The sequence below is a fragment of the Neovison vison genome, chromosome 1, assembly GCF_020171115.1.
Source record: "Neovison vison isolate M4711 chromosome 1, ASM_NN_V1, whole genome shotgun sequence".
In the NCBI taxonomy this organism is placed as follows: domain Eukaryota; kingdom Metazoa; phylum Chordata; class Mammalia; order Carnivora; family Mustelidae; genus Neogale; species Neogale vison.
The window spans coordinates 130,513,468-130,531,824 of NC_058091.1; the positions used below are offsets into that span (position 1 = coordinate 130,513,468).

Consider the following 18,357-nt stretch of genomic DNA (forward strand, 5'->3'; position numbering starts at 1 on the left):
GGGCACACACAGCTTGTGGCTGGTGCGGTTAATGCAGCCGTGTGTTTACGGAGCACCTACGATGAGTGAAGTTCTCCTGGGTGCCAGAAACGGGAGGGGTTTGGAGATGAACGAGAGAATGGAGGGGACAGACATGTCAGAGAGAAGTGAAGGAAACCCCGTGTCATTAGGAACTCGTGGCTGCGACAGCTGCCGTCAGCTCTCACTGCCGTATCTTGAGACGCTGTCCTCCCTCAGCTGCCGTCAGCTCTCACTGCCGTATCTTGAGACGCTGTCCTCCCTCTCAGGACACCAACTTGGGACCCCCTCACCCCGAGTCGTCTTACTTGCCCGCCGGCTGTGCCCTAGTGCAGTAGACTCGGGGATGGTGTTCCGAAAGGTCTCTAGGGTACAAGAGAAAAATAAGAGGAACTTTCCTTATCGGGACACCGGGGTGGCTCCGTGGGTTAAGCCTCTGCCTTCGGCTCAGGTCATGATCTCAGGGTCTGGGGATTGAGCCCCGTGTCAGGCTCTCTGCTCAGCAGGGAGCCCGCCTCTCTCTCTGCCTGCCTCTCCCCCTCCCTGCTGGTGCTGTCTCTCTCTCTCTCAAATAAAATCTTAAACGAACAAACGCAGTGTAAAACTGCAAATAAAGATGTCCATGCAGTGACTCGGACGTGGATCTGCTCTCAGTGCCAGGAGAGTCCAGTGTACGCCCTGGGGGAGTGAACCCGCCGTCACTTACTGTTCCTCCCGGTCGTTCTGTCCCCAGGGATGCAGCAGCACAGAATTAGTGAATAGGAAACCGTTGTTCCTAGAGGAAACAGGGTTTTTTCTTGGGAACCCTTGCTTCATTTTCATCACCTCATCAGCACAGACCCTGGTTTAGGTTTGTTTCTGTTTAAAGAAGTCTTAGTTGATGAACGGCAAGGACCGGAGAACAGTGAAGTCCCGCCCCCCCGCGCCGCACCTCACTTGAACAGAGCTGGTGTGACACACGCACTTCTACCGGCCACACATCGCAGCTCCTCGCTCACGCATGGGGTTGGGCGCTCTGCTTGGAGCCGTCTCGAACCCTCGTCTCACCGGCAGAAAGCACAGAAAGGCTGGAACTGTGGCCCTAAGTAGCCTGTAGAAGGGACACCGGTTTGCAGTAGAGCTGCGGCGAGGCAGCGGGCTGCGTGGCCTCCTTCAGCCGCGGCCGGGGCGCGCGCATCCTGTGACAGCATTCCCCGCTTCGCTGTGCGTGTCCTTGGATGCGGGGCAGGCACGGTGCGGGGGTAGCAATTCGGCAAATGGACAGGTACAGAATCCGCCGTGATGAGGCTCGGCTGTTGTGTTTTAGGGTTAGATAAAATAGTTCACATCCACGTGGCTTCTTTTTCATGCACACCCCACCCAAGCCCGTTCCCTGACTTTGTCGGCGAGCCCCTCCCCCACGAGGTGCAGTAACCCTGCTGTCTTCACCAGGACAGCGGAGCAAGGGCCGGGCCAGCCCCCTGGTGTGGCTGATCGATCACACTCTCACCCTCCTTGACTCTTACTAGTGCTGTCTGGGTCCGCGGTTGTCAGGATGAATGAGCTCAGGTATTGGTTGTGACTCCGCGGCATTCGGGACAGGACAGCACCTGACACCTGTAAAGATGAGTTTCAGACACACTCTGCAAGGGGCATCTGGGTGGCTCAGTCGGTGAAGCGGCTGCCTTTGGCTCAGGTCATGATCCCGGGGTCCTGGGATCGAGTCCGGCACCTGGCTCCTTGCTCAGCGGGGAGTCTGCTTCTCTGTCTTCCTCTGCCCGCTGCTCTCCCTGCTTGTGCTCACTCTCTGTCAAATAAATAAATAAAATCTTTAAAAATAAATAAATAAATAAACAAATAAACAAAATCCTCTTCAAATGTCCTACACAAAATGTCCGTAGTCAGTGCTCACTCTTAATTTGGAAAGAGCAAGTGCAGACCTCAGGGGCAAGGTGCCCACGAAGGGCAGCCCTCAGAGCCTGCCCTCGACTTCATCACCTCCTCTTGTTCTCACCTTCCACGGAAGGCACAGACCAGCTGCCTTTTCCTGCAGCTTCCCAAAGCTCACCTTCCTCTGGCCAAGCCAGGACAGAGGGGAAAGGCAGGGAGAGAGAAAATCGGAACCATCTCCAGTTCACAACAGGCCACGCCGCATGAGGCCACAGCCTTGACCACCCAGCACGCTGACTGTGGCTCGCTCTGCCCGCACGTTAATGCAGCTGCCTTCCTCCTACCCCTGGTCCCGTCCGCCTTTTTCCCAGAGGTCTGATTGTCCCATAGGTTTGCTGGGGAAACAGGCTCCTTCCTTCACCATCCCAGAGTGAGACTCAGTGTTTAGGGCTTCTCTTCTGGAGTTTTTGTAAACTGGACCCCCCCGTCCACATCTGCCACAAATAGTGCTTTGGGTGTTATGGAAGCTCCGAAAAACAGATGGGAAATCAGCCCTTTCTCATTAGCTATTTGTAATTAGATGTTTCTCTTCCTCTTGTTTCTTAATTTTTTTTTTTAAGGTGTTACTCTCTTACGTGTATTAGGGTCATATTAAACATATGCGCAAATAGCACAGTGTGATGACCCTTCCTTCCCCCAGTTTCAGGAATTCCCAGCCCATCACGATTCATCTCTTCCCCCATCCCTGACAACTTCAGAACAAGCCTCGGGCATCCCATTTCACTTATTAGTATCTCATCACATATCTGTAAAGGGAAGGGACTTAAAACACACACACAACCAAAATATTACAATTTTTAAAGTAACAGCAATTTCTGTCGCCCACTGTCTGGTCAGCGTCAAATGTCCCCAGTCTAGACATTTCTCTCCAGGTTGGGGGATGGCTTCCAGCTGACCGCTGGGGCGGTGACAAGGAGTGTGCAGTTGAACTTTAAGTCTAGGGGGACTGAAGTCCACGTGGTGGAAGAGAGCAGCGTCGTTCCCATGGCAGCAGGACAGGACAGAGCTGCCGCGAGCCTCGGGGTCACAGCCCCTCCACACGGGCCATGTGGCCCTTGATGAGACCGTCACCTGGGCAGCTATGGCCAGGCTGCTGCCCTCCTTCACTTCCTCACGGCGGAGCCCTCTGGGTACTTTGGCCAGGGTTCCCTGTAGTTGGGGGGCCACCCTGAACCTGAGCATGGGCCACGTGCCTATGATGAGTTCCCGGGGTTCAGGGCCAGGGAGGGAGGAGGAAGCGGCGCCGTGTGGGCCCACAGCTGTGAGAAGTGTCGGTACCTAAAGGCAGCCCGGGTTCACTGTGGCCCTGCTTTCCCTCGAGCCTTCATTACACTGGGTTCCCATGAGCCACTCAAAACACAAGAGTCATCCTGAAGGAACCCGGGATTCTAAATTTAATGGAATGATGACAGGAATCTGATGGTGAGATGCGGCCGGGGTGGCCCCAGAGATGGGACACACAGTAGGACCTCGCTTGCCATGGCCGGCCACGGTGTGATCAGGACAGCGGACCCGCACATACTTGGCACCTCTTTCTTTCAGCACAAGAGGAAAGGAGCTCAGCTGCTTCCCGGGTGATTTACTGTCTCTTTATTAACAGAAGAATTTCAGAGCAAAGGAAGTTCACACTAAGGTCTGTGTGGTGTAAACTCGGGCGGGTCACCGTACCCCTCGATGTCGCATGTGCCTTCCTGTGGAGCACTGACAGCACCTGCTTTAGAGGCTTTGTGAGAGACAAATGCTTGTGTATCCGCAAATACTTGGAAAGGTGCTAGGCCCGTAGCCCCGTCCACCAGAACTTTCTGTGGTCACAGAAACACACAATTGTGTTAGGGCAGCGCTACCTGAGGCCACTGTTGAAGTGAGAGTAATGTGATTGAGGAAATATTAATTAATTTAAGTAGTCACGTGTGGTTGCGGTGGCTACTGTATTCGGTACGGGTCTAGGGGTGGTTGATGATCGGGCTGTTGTCAGGGTGGTTCTCAGTGAAGACTCAGATGGTGACACTGGTGTGGAGAGTGGAGGAAGCGTCATAAAATGTGTTGGCTCAAGTCAGTTCAGCATGAGACTCTCAATTTCGGCTCAGGTCATGATCTCAAGATTGTGAGATTAGGCCCTGCATCAGGCTCCATCCATGCTGGGCATGGAACCTGCTTAAGATTTTCTCTCTTTCGGGGCACCTGGGTGGCTCAGTAGGTTAAGCCTCTGCCTTCAGCTCAGCTCATGGTCTCGGGGTCCTGGGATGGAGCCCAGCATCAGGCTTTCTGCTCGGCAGGGAGCCTGCTTCTCCCTCTCTCTCTGCCTGCCTCTGCCTGCTTGTGGTCTCTCTCTCTGTCAAGTAAATAAATACAGTCTTAAAAAAAAATTTTTTCTCTTTTTCCTCTTACTCTGCACCCCCCGACTTCCCTCTGTCTCTCTCCCTGTCCCCCCTTTCCCTCTAAAAAAATAAAAGTAAACAATAATAATAAAGTACGTTTGTTTCACATCTGTGTGGCCCAGGATGCTTAAGGTGTAGGTCATCTCTGCAGTGGAGGGTACTCACCTTTAGAGGGACTGCATCGTGGGAGTCTTTCAAGGAAAAGGCGACAGCATCCTAACAGGTGTGGGCAGGAGGACGAACAAGGTTCATATTTTATCTTGGCTCCATACTTGGCTGTGTGACCTCGGCCATGTTGTGTAAGGTTTTTAAGAACCTCAGTGTTATCATGGATACAATGAAAGTCAGGATACCCACCTGTGTACCAGGGGCGTGCTCCCTGCCCCTGTAGGATGCCTGGCTCCTAGTCTAGGAGCCACGATTGTCTTTCAGATAATGTTGGTAATAATATCAGAAATGAATACGTAGTCACTGTTGCATGCTGTGAATTCACTTGGAAAATTTGATTATCATTTCATCGTGATCATTTCATCCCCATCAGAGACAGGGGTTTTTCTAGATTCTATGCAAATGTATGCTATTTGACTTTTAAACATTTATGATAATTAGAATCCATTGAGTCAAGGGAGGGAGCAAAGCCATTCAAATGATCACTTTGTCTGCAGAAATTGGTCAAATACCATTTTTTTTTCTTGGTCCTAACCACGAGCAGAGTAGCTCCTTGACGTCGTATTATTTTTACTTCTGTTGAAATGAAGCAACAAAAAAATACCATAATACACTACTGGGCAAGTGGAGACTCGGACTTGGCTGCTCCCTCATATCCTGTCCCTCTTTTCTGCCAGATGTGACATTTGCTGCGTTACCTTTCGAACACACCGAGGATTGCTGCGCCACAATGCACTCGTCCACAAACAGCTTCCCAGGGACGCGATGGGAAGGCCTTTCATTCAGAACAACCCTTCCATTCCTGCTGGCTTCCATGACTTAGGATTCACTGACTTCTCCTGTCGGAAGTTTCCTCGAATTTCTCAGGTATTTTGCTCGGCCTGTGGACCCAGGAGCCACCTCCGCGGCCGTGTCATTGGACTACCCCCCCACCTCCACCCCCACCCCTGATGCTTTCCTTCCTTAAAACGTTGTCAGTTGGGTTTTGTCTCTTTTTCTTTTTTTATCACAACCTTTCTTCTTGAAATTCAGCTTGATCCTTTCAGTCTTCAGTGGGTGGGCCATTGAGCTGAGAAAGATAGGTGGGCTTTTATTTTGCATTGAATTTCTTATTAATTTGTATGTGTCTAGCTCACCTGTGCTTTTTGCCCATTCCTGGAGCATTTGGATTTAAAGTTGCAAATTGCTCACCACTCCTATCCCAGCCCTATCTGAATTGCATTTGTATTTTTAATATTTCTTTAATACCCATATTACAGGTATTTCTAGTGTTGTAGTTTCAATGAAAAATGTTTTGAATCTTTAGTAACCATACTTGTTCTCTGCCTATAAAACAGTGCTGAAGCTGCTTTGAAACTTTTTAAAATAATTGAGGTAGAGGATATCAACAGGGCAACTCTCGAGGAGGCACAGAAGCCTCAAGTTCAGTGAATTATTCCCTGTATGTACACATAGATGCACATACCCGCATGTATGCACTCCCATAACGCTCCCCCAGATGGCGCTGCCTCGCGCCCCTTCCCCCAGCAATGCCCTTTGTCCCAGTCAGGAAGGTAGCCAGTTCTCCACTGGTGGTGGGAAGTCCCCAGCCCATCCGTTTTCCAGGACACCGTTTCTAAGAAGAGGGTTAATCCCATCTTTGTGTTGTTACTACTTAACCATATTTCATTACTTCCCCGAGATACCCTAGAGACTGATGTCCTTCATGAAGCGAAATAATGCTTCAGGTGCTTTGGGGGTGTTCCTGATTCAGTCCGAAGCAGGCATTAGCAAGCAGGGGGAGGCCAGGGCTGGGGCCTGGGGCAGCTTACCCAACAGATACCTCCTGCATCTCAGGGTGGTGATTACGTTTAAATCCTCTTTATTCCCTTGCCGTTGCTGACCCGGCTTCCACGCAGGCCTGGTGTGAGACAAACCTGCGAAGGTGCATCAGCGATCAGCACCGTTTCGTCTGCGAGACCTGCGACAAGGCGTTCCCCATGCCCTCCTCCCTCGCCCTGCACAGGCAGACCCACGTCGCCGCGGACCAGGGACGGGAAAGGCTGCAGGCCAGGACCCTGCCCGGTGACGCCCCGGACCAGAAGGTCTTCCTGGCCTTCCTGGGCCTGCAGCACACCAAAGACGTCAGGCCTGCCCCCGCTGAGGAGCCGTTGCCGGATGACAACCAAGCAATACAGCTCCAGACACTCAGATGTCAGCTACCTCAGGACCCAGGCTGCACCAGCATGCTGAGTCTGTCTCCTTTCGAAGCTGCTTCCCTGGGCGGCGCTCTCACGGTCCTCCCGGCTACCAAGGAGAACATGAAGCACCTGTCCCTGCAGCCCTTCCAGAAGGGCTTCATCATCCAGCCTGACAGCAGCATCGTGGTCAAGCCCATCTCCGGAGAGTCCGCCATCGAGCTGGCCGACATCCAGCAGATTCTGAAGATGGCAGCCTCCGCTCCCCCGCAGATCAGTCTTCCGCCTCTGTCCAAGGCCCCCGCCGCCCCTCTGCAGGCCATCTTCAAACACATGCCCCCTCTGAAGCCAAAGCCCCTGGTCACCCCGCGGACAGTGGTGGCCACGTCCACGCCCCCGCCTCTCCTCAATGCCCAGCAGGCCTCCCCTGGCTGCATCAGCCCCAGCCTCCCCCCGCCACCCCTGAAGCTCCTCAAAAGCCCCATGGAGGCAGCTTCCAGTGCCCACCTGCTGCCGTCCCAGGCGGGAGCCCAGCCAGACACCTCTGCGCAGCTCTTCCTGCAGCAGCCGCGGGCGGACCTGCCGGGCCAGGCCGAGATGAAGACGCAGCTGGAACAAGACAGCATCATCGAGGCCCTGCTGCCCCTGAGCATGGAGGCCAAGATCAAGCAGGAGATAACGGAGGGGGACCTCAAGGCCATCATGACGGGGCCCGGTGGCAAGAAGACGCCAGCCATGCGCAAGGTGCTCTACCCCTGCCGCTTCTGCAACCAGGTGTTCGCCTTCTCCGGGGTGCTACGCGCGCACGTGCGCTCCCACCTGGGCATCTCGCCGTACCAGTGCAACATCTGCGACTACATCGCAGCCGACAAGGCTGCGCTCATCCGCCACCTGCGAACGCACAGCGGCGAGCGGCCCTACATCTGCAAGATCTGCCACTACCCCTTCACCGTCAAGGCCAACTGCGAGCGGCACCTGCGCAAGAAGCACCTCAAGGCAACGCGCAAGGACATCGAGAAGAACATCGAGTACGTGACCAGCAGCGCCGCGGAGATGGTGGATGCCTTCTGCGCCCCGGACACGGTGTGCCGGCTGTGCGGCGAGGACCTGAAGCACTACCGCGCGCTGCGGATCCACATGCGCACGCACTGCGGCCGCGGCCTGGGCGGCTGCCCCAAGGGCCGCAAGCCCTTTGAGTGCAAGGAGTGCAGCGCCGCCTTCTCAGCCAAGCGCAACTGCGTCCACCACATCCTCAAGCAGCACCTGCACGTGCCCGAGCACGACATCGAGAGCTACGTCCTGGCGGCCGATGGCCTGAGCCATGCCGACGCGGCCGCCGAGGCCACGGGGAGGATGGAGGATGGTGGCGGGACCTTCGGCGACCGGAAGCCCCTGGTTACCTTCCTGGAGCAGCAGAACGGCTTTCTTCACGGGGCGCCGCAGCCGCTGCCACCCCACGTCTCCATCAAGCTGGAGCCCACCGGCAGCTTCCCGGTGGACTTCAACGAGCCCCTGGACTTTTCCCAGAAGGGCCTGGCCCTGGTCCAGGTGAAGCAGGAGAACATCGCTGGCTTCCTGAGTCCCTCCTCCTCCGCGCCCTATGACTGCTCCCTGGAGCCCATCGACCTGTCCATCCCCAAGAACTTCAGGAAAGGAGACAAGGATGCCACTGCTCCAGGGGAAGCCAAGAAGCCAGAGCAGGAACCAGGGAATGGCGAGCAACCCACTCCCTGTCCTCCACCGTGCCCTACCCTGCCAGTGACTTTGGGGCCCAGCGGGATCCTGGAAAAGCCCGGGGCCTCTGCAGCCAGCATTCTGGAAGCCCACGCTCAGCCCTTGCAGGGCTCAGTTCAGCTTGCTGTCCCCATCTACTCCTCCGCTCTGGTCAACAGCCCCCCCATCTTGGGCAGTTCCACGCTCATCAGCAGCCCCGCATTGCTGCGGCCGCTGCGCCCCAAGCCCCCACTGCTCTTGCCAAAGCCCCCCGTGACAGAAGAGCTGCCCCCGCTGGCTTCCATCGCCCAGATCATCTCATCGGTGTCCTCAGCCCCCACCTTGCTGAAAGCGAAGGTGGCCGACCTGGGGCCCACGAGCACGGGCAGTAACAGCACAGCCCCAGACGGCTTGGGGAGCACTGTCCCCAGAGCTGCCGCTGCCCCCGCCAACACCACCAGCCCAAAAGAATCCAGCGACCCATCCCCTCCTGCCAACAGCCCGGAGGTGGCCTCACCCACTGAGCAGGGGCCAGTGGGCTTGTCCAAGAAGAGGGGTCGGAAAAAGGGCATGAGGAGCCGGCCCCGCTCCAGCAGCGGCGGGGTGGACCTGGACTCCAGTGGGGAATTTGCCAGCATCGAGAAGATGCTGGCCACGACGGACACCAACAAGTTCAGTCCGTTCCTACAGACCGCAGAGGACGATGCTCAGGATGAAGTGGCCGGAGCCCCCGCGGACCCCCACGGGCCCAGTGATGAGGAGCAGGGCAGCCCTCCTGAAGACAAGCTGCTAAGGGCCAAGCGGAACTCCTACGCCAACTGCCTGCAGAAGATCAACTGTCCCCACTGCCCCCGGGTCTTCCCCTGGGCCAGCTCCCTCCAGAGGCACATGCTCACGCACACTGGTAAGAGGGCCCGCCAGGCCAGGAGCACTACTGCCCGGAGGGGAGGCTGTGGCTGGCCGGGGAGAGGGGGACACGGGAGGGGGGCAGGCTCGGAAGCGTGGGACCCTTTCCCCACAATCCCATTTCTAGCTTCTCCCTCAGTCTCGGAAGCAGGGGGCTTGCCCATTGGTGCTGAGAGTTCTTCCCTTTGTGCCCTTGTCACCAGAATCACCTGTCTCTACTGTCTCAGCCCCCGAAGGGCTGCTGGTGAAGGCAGGCATTGCACATCGGTGTTTGGGGATGAAAATGGTCCTGGGCCCATTGGATCACTGACGTTCACCCGCCTCTTCCCTTGAAGCAGGGTGTAGCAAGATTACCCAGTGACCCACAGGAGCCAGTGAGGGAGAAGTAGAAGTTGGTGTTAAGGGATCAGCCACGGTGGCCTCGCTGCTTTGGCGGCAAAAACTGCTTATCCAGTTCTGCAGAGCAGCTTTGAACACTGAACGTTCCATGAAGTTCGTTTGACTCTGTATATTCTTAAAGGGAATACTGTAGGTTTCACAGTTCTTTTTCATTTCACTAAGGCAATCCCGCCTTCCCAATTATGGGGAAGATCGGTGACAAATAGTGATAGAATTTTTTTCAAATTTTATTTATGCTAAAATCATCAGCTGTTCTTGGAGAAACAGCCAATGTTAGACATAAATTGTAAGAGGATTGCCGGAAATAAGTGTTAGTTTCTATATGTTGATTTTTTTTTAAGAGAGCTTGAAGAGGATATTCCAGGTATTTGGAATAGTCACATGACCATACACTCTTCTCTTAATTCTGATTTATTGAATATTTATACAGGGTTTATATCCTTGAACTGAAGGTAAATTGGGTGAGGTCCTTAGTCTTTTGGAGATTACCACGTGAATACTAATGTGTAGGACCTGAAACCCAAGAGAGAATTGTATGATACAGGTTTGCCAGATAAAATACTGGATGCCAGTTAACTTTAAATTTCAGATAAAAAGCAAATAATTTTTAGGGTAGGTATTTTTCTGTGCAGTATTAGGGATAGACTAAATACCGAATTGTCATTTATCTGAAATTGAGACTAGAGTGTTTTTAGTTGCTAAATCTGGCAACTGTAGTCAGTTACAGGGCAGACCTAATCAGTTACAAGGGTTACAAGGCAGATCCTGGGAATGAGGTGTGAGCCACGCTCAGTCCCCAAGTGCAAAGGCTTCATTCAGAAGTGGGGGTGATCATCTGAGAAGCTTCCAAGAAGCCCATAGCAGGCTATTTCTACTAATGAGGGAGGGAGGTCACCGAGCAGTCCCTGAGAAACGGGGAGGGGAGAGCAAGTGGGAGCGGGGGTCTCTCTGGGCTGGTGGGGCCTCGAATCTAGGACTCTGGTGGCAGCAAGCCAGAAGTGCCTGTCCACAAAAAACTCCACTCTTGAATGGAATTTCTAGATTGGGGATGTGTATGCTGCATTTTCAGACTGTCCTCCTCATTTGAAAACCCTGTAAGCCTGACAAAATCAAGTCACAGTTCCCCGAAGGAAGCGGTTCAGAAAAGAAATTGCGTGGTAAACAGGCGGTGCCCCCACACCAGGCTCTTGCTGCCCTTTCTGGGGGGGCCTTGTTTGTCACCTGTAGAGCCTTTGGAGAAGTGAGTAATCGTCTTACCACTTTTCAGAAAGCAGATGGCTCAGTCTGACGGGGCATTTGGCTCTTGCCATGCCCAACCCTCTGCACGTCCTCCCCGCAGCTGGGAGTCCTGTGCTTAGCAGAAAGCATGCACATTATCCGTGGGTGAGGCCGTCTACTCCTGGACTTTGTCCTCCCAGCAAATCACCAGTCTCCCTAGGAGGACCGGAGCACCTAGCATTTCCTTCCCAGAGTTGTGTCCACATCTTGCACGTGTCTGCTGGAAGTTCCCACTTGTGAATGCAATCATTTCAGTCGCCTGGCTTTTGAATGCGTTTAAAGTCTCGTAGCTTCTAAAAGCAGGCAAGGAACGTGGGAGGTTTGTTGAAGATGGAGTAGGTTGGGGTGGGCGTACATGTCAGCACATTCTGCCACTTCTTCCTAAACAGTTCCTGGGCCTTTAACAAGGGTTACAAGGCCTTGGTGACAGGCCGATCTGTGACCCCCTGTCCAACCTTTTCTTATTCCCATGTCTTCCTGCTGCGGGTTTCTGGCTTTGACTTGAGAGAGCACTCAGGGTTGGTAGAGAGACCTTCCAGAGCTAGTCTTCATGACTGTCCCATGAGGGCGACGTTGTCCACGTCTTGAAGCAAGGAGATGAAGGCTGGGTGACACTGAGTAACAGCGCGTAGTCCTTTGCTGGGTCACGAGTTGGTTGAGCCCGAGTTCAAAGCCAGGGTCGCGTTCCCTGCAGCTGCCCCACAGTCGGGGTGTGTGGCTGCTGCTTTTCTGCTAGCAGGTACACAGGGCATGTGTCTCCTGCTCTCACGACCTGTCCTGAAATGGTCCAGTGCAGAAGGCTGGCGGGGGGTTGGTGAGGAGATGAACATGGAAAAAGCCCCAAATCTTAGCAGTCCGCCCTGATGGTGGCCTCAGGATGGTATTAGCCGCACGCATAGATGCTGTCTCAGCTGGTGCCCCCTGGGCTTTGAGAACTGCCTTTGCTGTCCTCCTGCTTCGGAAACCATGGACAGCCTCGGGATCACCTCCATTAAATAATTTTATAGAGCACTTGGCCGTGCCTGGTGCTGTGTTAGAATGTTTCCATCCTCGAGTGTCACGTCTGGACGCAGCCGGGGAAACCATCTGACCCACCCACGCTTCCCACAGACTGGTAGAGGCTCTGCTGTTGAAGAATCCCCTAGCTGTGCTTGGTTCCCTGGCTGGCTGGGACGTGTTCCTTCCAGAAACCTTGGAATAAGCCCGGAGGCCCATGTGTTACACGCCTGGGAGTTAAACAAGCTTCTGAAACGGCCCTGTAAACAAAAAACGTTTTACAGGGAAAAGGCCTTCTTTTTCTTTTTCTCTTTCTTTTTCTTCCTTTTTTTTTTTTTTTTTGGCAGGGCGTGGGGATAGTGCTAAAGTCTAGCTGTGTTCCAGCCCGAAGCTTCGAGCAGTGTCTGGGTTTAGATCACTGTTAGGCAAACCGCGTCTGTGTCTCAAGAGTCCGCTTCCTCCTGACCTCCTAGCGGATGCACATGAAGGATCGTAACATCCATCTGTTGTCTCCTAGACAGGCAGCTCTGGGGAGACCGGTGGGGTTGCTGCGGCCCAGGGGCCCATGGCTCGGGTTCTTGGGCTCATGTCCGGGAGGAGACTGTATCTCCATCCTGTTCCATTGCCCGTGGTGAGCTCTCTCTGCGTGGCTGAGAGACGCTGCGCTCTCCTCCTGGCCTATGTCCTAGTGAGCGAGGACGGTTCCTGGCTCCTTGGCTCCTCTGCCTGAACAGGGTTGCCCTTGGGGAGAGGACAGTCCACTGTCCCTCCCTTTTACCCCTCATTTAGGCCCCAGGCCCAGAGAGTACAGAAAATGCAGTCAACCCATTTCCGTTCCTCCTCACCTTCCTCCTCCTCTACTCCCTTTTCTCCTAAAGTGAAGGGCTCGGGACCCTGGGGTGGCTGAGCCTCCCGCCTCTCCTGCCCCCAGCTCTGACATCTTGAGATTCTCCTGCTTGGTTTTAGTGGCTCTTCTCTGCTAGCCTGCGGTCCTCTGCACCCGTCCTGCCCCCCACCCCGTGGCACATAGGCAGCCGGCGTCCAAGTGTGCAGACCTCCATGTGGAAAGTGTTCTGGATACCAGTGCTATTTGGCTGCTTCCAGCTTTCTGGAGGGACGGCCTTGGCAATCTTCGCCCAGCCAGCGAGCGAGAAGCCATCCCCGTGAGGGTGGAAGGCCACGGAAAGGTGTCTGCCGGTGGGAAGCTGAGTGTCGCGCTTCCTCTCGCTGTTTGTTCTTCTGCTCCCGGTGGCCCCAGGGCCTGCCAGTATCAAGAAGTACAGGGTTTCTCTCTTCTCCTGCCTGCTCTCTGGAAGGGAAACTGTCCAGCTGGTGGTTTTCACGGCTCCTGTTGGAGGCGGAGGGGCGGCCGTAGGTGCAATAGGACACTCCTCGTGGCTATGGGTACATTTAGAAATAAACCCGTGCCAGAGCATGACCTGTGGCAGTGACCCACATGACTTGTGGCAGTGACCCACATAAATGAATTGTGTGTGATACTTTCCATGTAGATTGCCAGTCCCCATGTTTTGGGGAAACCTGTCCGATTAAGAAACACTGGAAGGGCTCGTGTTTCCTCTGTGCCCGCCCTCCAGAGAGCACACTGCTCTTTAAAATGTGAGACTTGGATGCCAGTCATACGTCCGTGAAAAGAAACGAGTGAGTGAGTGCGTGCATCGTGTCCGGCTTTCGTGGTGCAAGGGGGTCTCTAAGGGGTTCCTGTTAGTTGTCACTTTGAGAACTCTTCTGACATCACTGGGTCATGATCTGAATTTAGCACAAGAATCTGAATCTTCATCGCGGGGCGTGAGCCAGGCGGTCTGAACCCCGCTGTAAAATCACAGAGCGCACCATGCAGTGGCAAGGAGCACGGAACCAGTGGTTTTACTTAAAATCAAGAATCCTCCAGTTCCTCGGCAGCCCGGCTTCTGACTGGTCTCGCTCCCAGCTGGGTCTCCCTCTCGTCTGGCCTGACTCCGAAGCTATGGTACTGGATCTTGGACGCTAAAGTGTTATTTTTTCATACTTAAAATAAAGACCAAATAATTATGAAAGGTTATGTTTAATTTTTAGTGAAAAGCAAGAATAATTTGAAGTGTACACTGAAAAAAAAAAAACAGCAACCCAAAACACAATCAGTCTTCATCCAAAAATGTGACTTTTTTTTTTCCCCCCAAATGTCATTTGTAAGACTTAGCAGAAAACACTCCCTGAGCTTCATGGAGGGCAGCTTGAAAGCAGTCAGTGGGTTCTCCACTTGCTCCTGTAGGTCCCCGGTGGAGTCCTTCAGAGGACAAGTGCCAGGCTTCTGGGTGTCTCCTTCCATGGGCTTTGCCGGTTCCAGGCATCTGTGTTTGTAAGTTTCCACGGGTGATTTCGAAGCCTCACCTGAAAGGGTCTTGCGGCTCGGAAGGGAAGGGATGGCCCCATGGCCCCCCTCTTTGACGGTTCCTGATGCTGGAACTCCGCAGGCCAGTGATGCCGGCAGTGCTGGGCTGCACACCAGCGTGCTCCATGCGAATGGCGCCCCCTGGAGTTGTGTGGTGCGCGGTGCCTCTTTCTTCCTCCCCCTTGTGCTGATAAGGCCCCGCCCCTGGCCCAGGCAATCGGCTCACAGTGCGTGCTGGGCTGGTCACCTGCACGCGATGTGGCACCTGTGGGTCGTCCCGGAAGCTGAAGGGCCCTATGATTGGTGTTCCCGGGGGTTGTGCTGGCTGACTTTGCTGCTAGGTCGTGACTCGTGTTTGCGAGCGGCCGTCTCAAGGTTACGAGGCTCGCGGGCCGCGCTGCCACTCGGACGCTGTGTTTGTTAGTACACAGAACCTGTTCCCTGTAAGAGCAGAAACTGGGACCTTAGCACTTGGGGGAAACAGAGGAATCCAGTGATAGGGTGAAGGATTTACTGCCGCCTTCTCTCTCCAGAACTTTGGCTCCCCCAATCCCTTCCCTTGGCTCCCACTAGCCCTTCCCCTGCTCCTTCCCTCCTCGCCCCGGTTTTCCCTGCACCTCCAGCCACACAAGCACAGGACCCGCTACAGAGGAGGCGGGTCTGTGTTTTGACGTATTGTCTGTACAGTACAAAAGGAATCAAAATGGAAGGTTAAGACAGGCAGGGCAGAGCAGAGAACACCTCTCTCAAGAGTTGCCCCATGGCGGGGTAGGGCTGAACCTAGGCCCTGCTCAGCCACGTCTCTGCAGGCAGGTGTGTGGCCCGGAGCACCTCATCTCCTAACACAGACTCGGTCCTATGTGGGTCACAAGGAACCTTTAATGGAAGGAGCAGGCCTCCTCCGTCTTCCCGCTGGGACTGCAGTGAGCTCGGGCAGAGGTCCCCGTAGGACTGTGTCAACAAGTCAGACAGGAAAGCACGTTTCCCTGCTTTGGGGCCACTGCAGGCAGCCACATCCCCCTGGGCCAGGGAGAGGGGAATGGCTCCCAGGAACATCCCGGGCTCCAGATACCAGTTGAATTTCCCAGCGTCAGAAGTCCTTGCCATGCCAGAAATGACCGAGAGGTGGCTTCTCTTTGTGACAGATCAGACGTGTTTCCTTGCTGTTCTCTCAAACCCCTTTCCTCTCTCATTTTTGTTACTATTATTAAGATTTTTAATGGTAATACTGTTGTTTTAAACGTCTCGGTTTCATTGTTAATGTTTAGCATTTTGAAGACAAAACCTTCATTCCACTTCATTCAGGATAAGAGAAGATACCACTTGAGCTGTTGCTATTACCAGTGGGTTTTTTTTTTTGTTTTTAAGAGTGTGTGTGTGTGTGTGTGTGTGTGTGTAAAGGAAGGGGTGGAATGGGGATGGGGTGCCAGTTATCCCAGGAGAATGAATGGAAAGCGACTTTCCTTTTTCGTTGCAGTAGAAAGCCAGATAAATATATATTTTTTTTCCTGCTTCAGGTCAGAAACCCTTCCCTTGTCAAAAATGCGATGCCTTCTTTTCTACCAAATCTAACTGTGAACGCCACCAGTTGCGCAAACACGGAGTTACCAACTGTTCCCTGAGAAGAAACGGGCTTATCCCCCAGTCAAAAGAGAGTGATGTTGGACCCCATGATAGCACAGGTAGTGCTTCCGGGTGACGGAGAGAAGAGGGACAGAGGAGGGCAGCTCCCAGAGCTCTGGCAGCGTGGTAGCGAGCCCCAGCCTTGCAAGCGTCGGGGGCTGCCTTTCCCATTTCTCTGTAGGACTCGGCAGGCCGTCCCCAGCGGCGGGCCCCACGGAGGACTGGGAGCCGGCAATAGGCAGGGGCCTGGGGAGACATCGACATGCCCCAGATCGCTTTCCTGAGCCGCTAGGGAAGATCTGTGGCCCTCCCAGCAGACCCCCCTGTTCCTGCCATGGGGCCCCTCCGGAGGTGGGAGCTCAGCTTGGGGGTGCAGCTCTAGCTCTCAGTAGGATCAAATTTAAAAAGGATATGAAACCCTACTGGCTTTGGGTGTTGTTTCCTCAAAGCCCAGCCTCTGCCGCATCCTACAGAGTAGGGGACGGGCTCCTGCTGCTGTCAGGGTATTCCAGGAAGTAGTGATGCCAGCCCTCTGCAGGGGAGGGGCGTGTGGGGAGGGGGTGTTTTTCTCTTCAGTAACTCTCCTCCCAGTAAAAAACTTTGTCTTGTTTGAAAAAGCACTCTGCATGTCCTTTCTTTAATCACATCTCTGCTTGACCTGAATCCGGGTATTATTCTCGTGTGCTGATATGTGCTTCCTTCCTCCAGCCCCTACAGAGCAATTAACGGCTGCTCAATGCGTCTCCTGGCACCTTTTTTTTTTTCCTTACAGCTTCTGTATTCACTCCTGTCCTCTATTCAGTACATTCCGGCATCTCCAAGTGCTAGGGTTCTGTGTCTCCCACCACCCCCCAAAGAGATCAGAAAATCGGCTGATGTGGGTTCCCTGTATACATGACTAGTTAGCTGGCTGTGGGTTCGTTACAGCTATGGATTCAGTTCTGCAGATCTCGAAAGCTTGACATTTCCCCATTTCTCGAGGCCAGAGTGGGTCTCCCCAGAGGCTTTGGTCCAGGGGTATAATTGTATCTTGTGCTTTTCTCCCTCAGATGTGGGTAGGGGTGGGGAGCTATGTTGTCTGGGGGCCCCCTCCTTTCTCCCCAGCCCCCTTGTCCTTATCTGAGTTCCAGGGGGAGAGGGGCACACCTGAATGGGTAGCATTTCCAGGAAGAGCAATTGATTCCAGACCCTCTGCTTTTCCGCCGTGCCTTCCCCCAAGCCCTTGTGAAACAAGCCAGTCCCTGAACTGCCAGGACCTTTGGTTAAGATCAAACCCTCTAAGGGTGTAAAAATGTAAGCCAGTTTGCCACTTACTACCCCCAGCTTCCATTTCTACATAATTGGCCGGCATCTTTGGGTAAAGAAAGATACGGAACCTTGGAGCCCCGTGAGCCAGAGATCAACTGTGCCATCCCCAGGAAACCCACAGCGATCCTGGCGGAACTCGAATTTGCTGCAGATGATCGATCTTAGTGTTTAACAGCTGGCTGCTGTAGTCACCTGGTAGCCCCAGACACTTCCTCGAAGCCTGGTTTAAGAAGCAGCTATATGATTTTACCCATAGTGGTCCCAAAAGAGAGAAAGCAGTGGATAACTGAGGGCAAGGGGCACCCTTAGTTTCCCAGGGTAGCCGGCAAGTCAGTACCAAGTGATGAATGCTCATTTTGCATTCAGCTTCTTGAGCCTATGGAAGAGCCCAGAACCAGGCCTCCTGCCGACATCTGGGGGTGCGGGCAGCTGTGGGAGCCTGCAGACACAAAAAGCTAATCAGAACATACATCTTTGCTTCAGTTCACCAGATTTTACATTGTGGGTGTATTTGTTTTTTAAATTTGCAGTTACATGAGTTCTGTTTTGCCAAACCCTATCAGAGCCCCACCTCTGCCCGGTCCTGGACGTTATATAGGGTTTCTTTAAGGGACAAAGCCTCTGGAAAAAGAAAATTCACTGAAAGCTGTAATGTGAAACCAGTGAAGAGAAAATAAATGTTTGGTTTCGTTGTGGTCACAATCCATACATAGTAAGAAAGCGGGGGACAAAGAGGTCAGGGAGGTGGGGTTCAGTGCTTTCAAGGAGAGTTGCACACCCAAGTGAGCATGGCAGGGGTGTGGGGTGAAGCTTGCTTTCAGGGCTCCCTCCCATAAAAGTGAGGCTTTAGAGGAAGACCATTTTAAAAAGGGGGGGGCAGGAAATGACCAAGGAAGTTCTTGAGGGGTATTTTAGGTGTATACGCCTAGCTTCAAGTCCCTAGACATGTTTTATAATGTCAGTCTCACTTTTTTAATCATGTAAGTTCTTTAAAGAAAATACACCCTGGATTCCCCCCCTCCACCCCGAGGAATGCCAGCAGTGCTACGAAGAGGCAGCTTGGGCTTAAAGGGGC

At 53.7% G+C, this 18,357-nt stretch overlaps 1 protein-coding gene across 7 annotated transcripts in view; it reads left to right on the forward strand.

Annotated features, from left to right (window-relative positions):
• RREB1 (ras responsive element binding protein 1) overlaps positions 1–18,357 on the forward strand; it is a 128,573-nt gene that overhangs the window by 101,585 nt on the left and 8,631 nt on the right. For 6 of the 7 annotated variants that reach the window (XM_044258443.1, XM_044258435.1, XM_044258451.1 and 3 more), the window contains 3 exons: positions 5,171–5,360; positions 6,392–9,287; positions 15,869–16,033. In XM_044258443.1, the coding sequence (XP_044114378.1) occupies positions 5,171–5,360; positions 6,392–9,287; positions 15,869–16,033 (3,251 nt within the window). The remainder of the gene's footprint in view (positions 1–5,170; positions 5,361–6,391; positions 9,288–15,868; positions 16,034–18,357) is intronic. The other variant, XM_044258459.1, reaches the window with a different exon arrangement.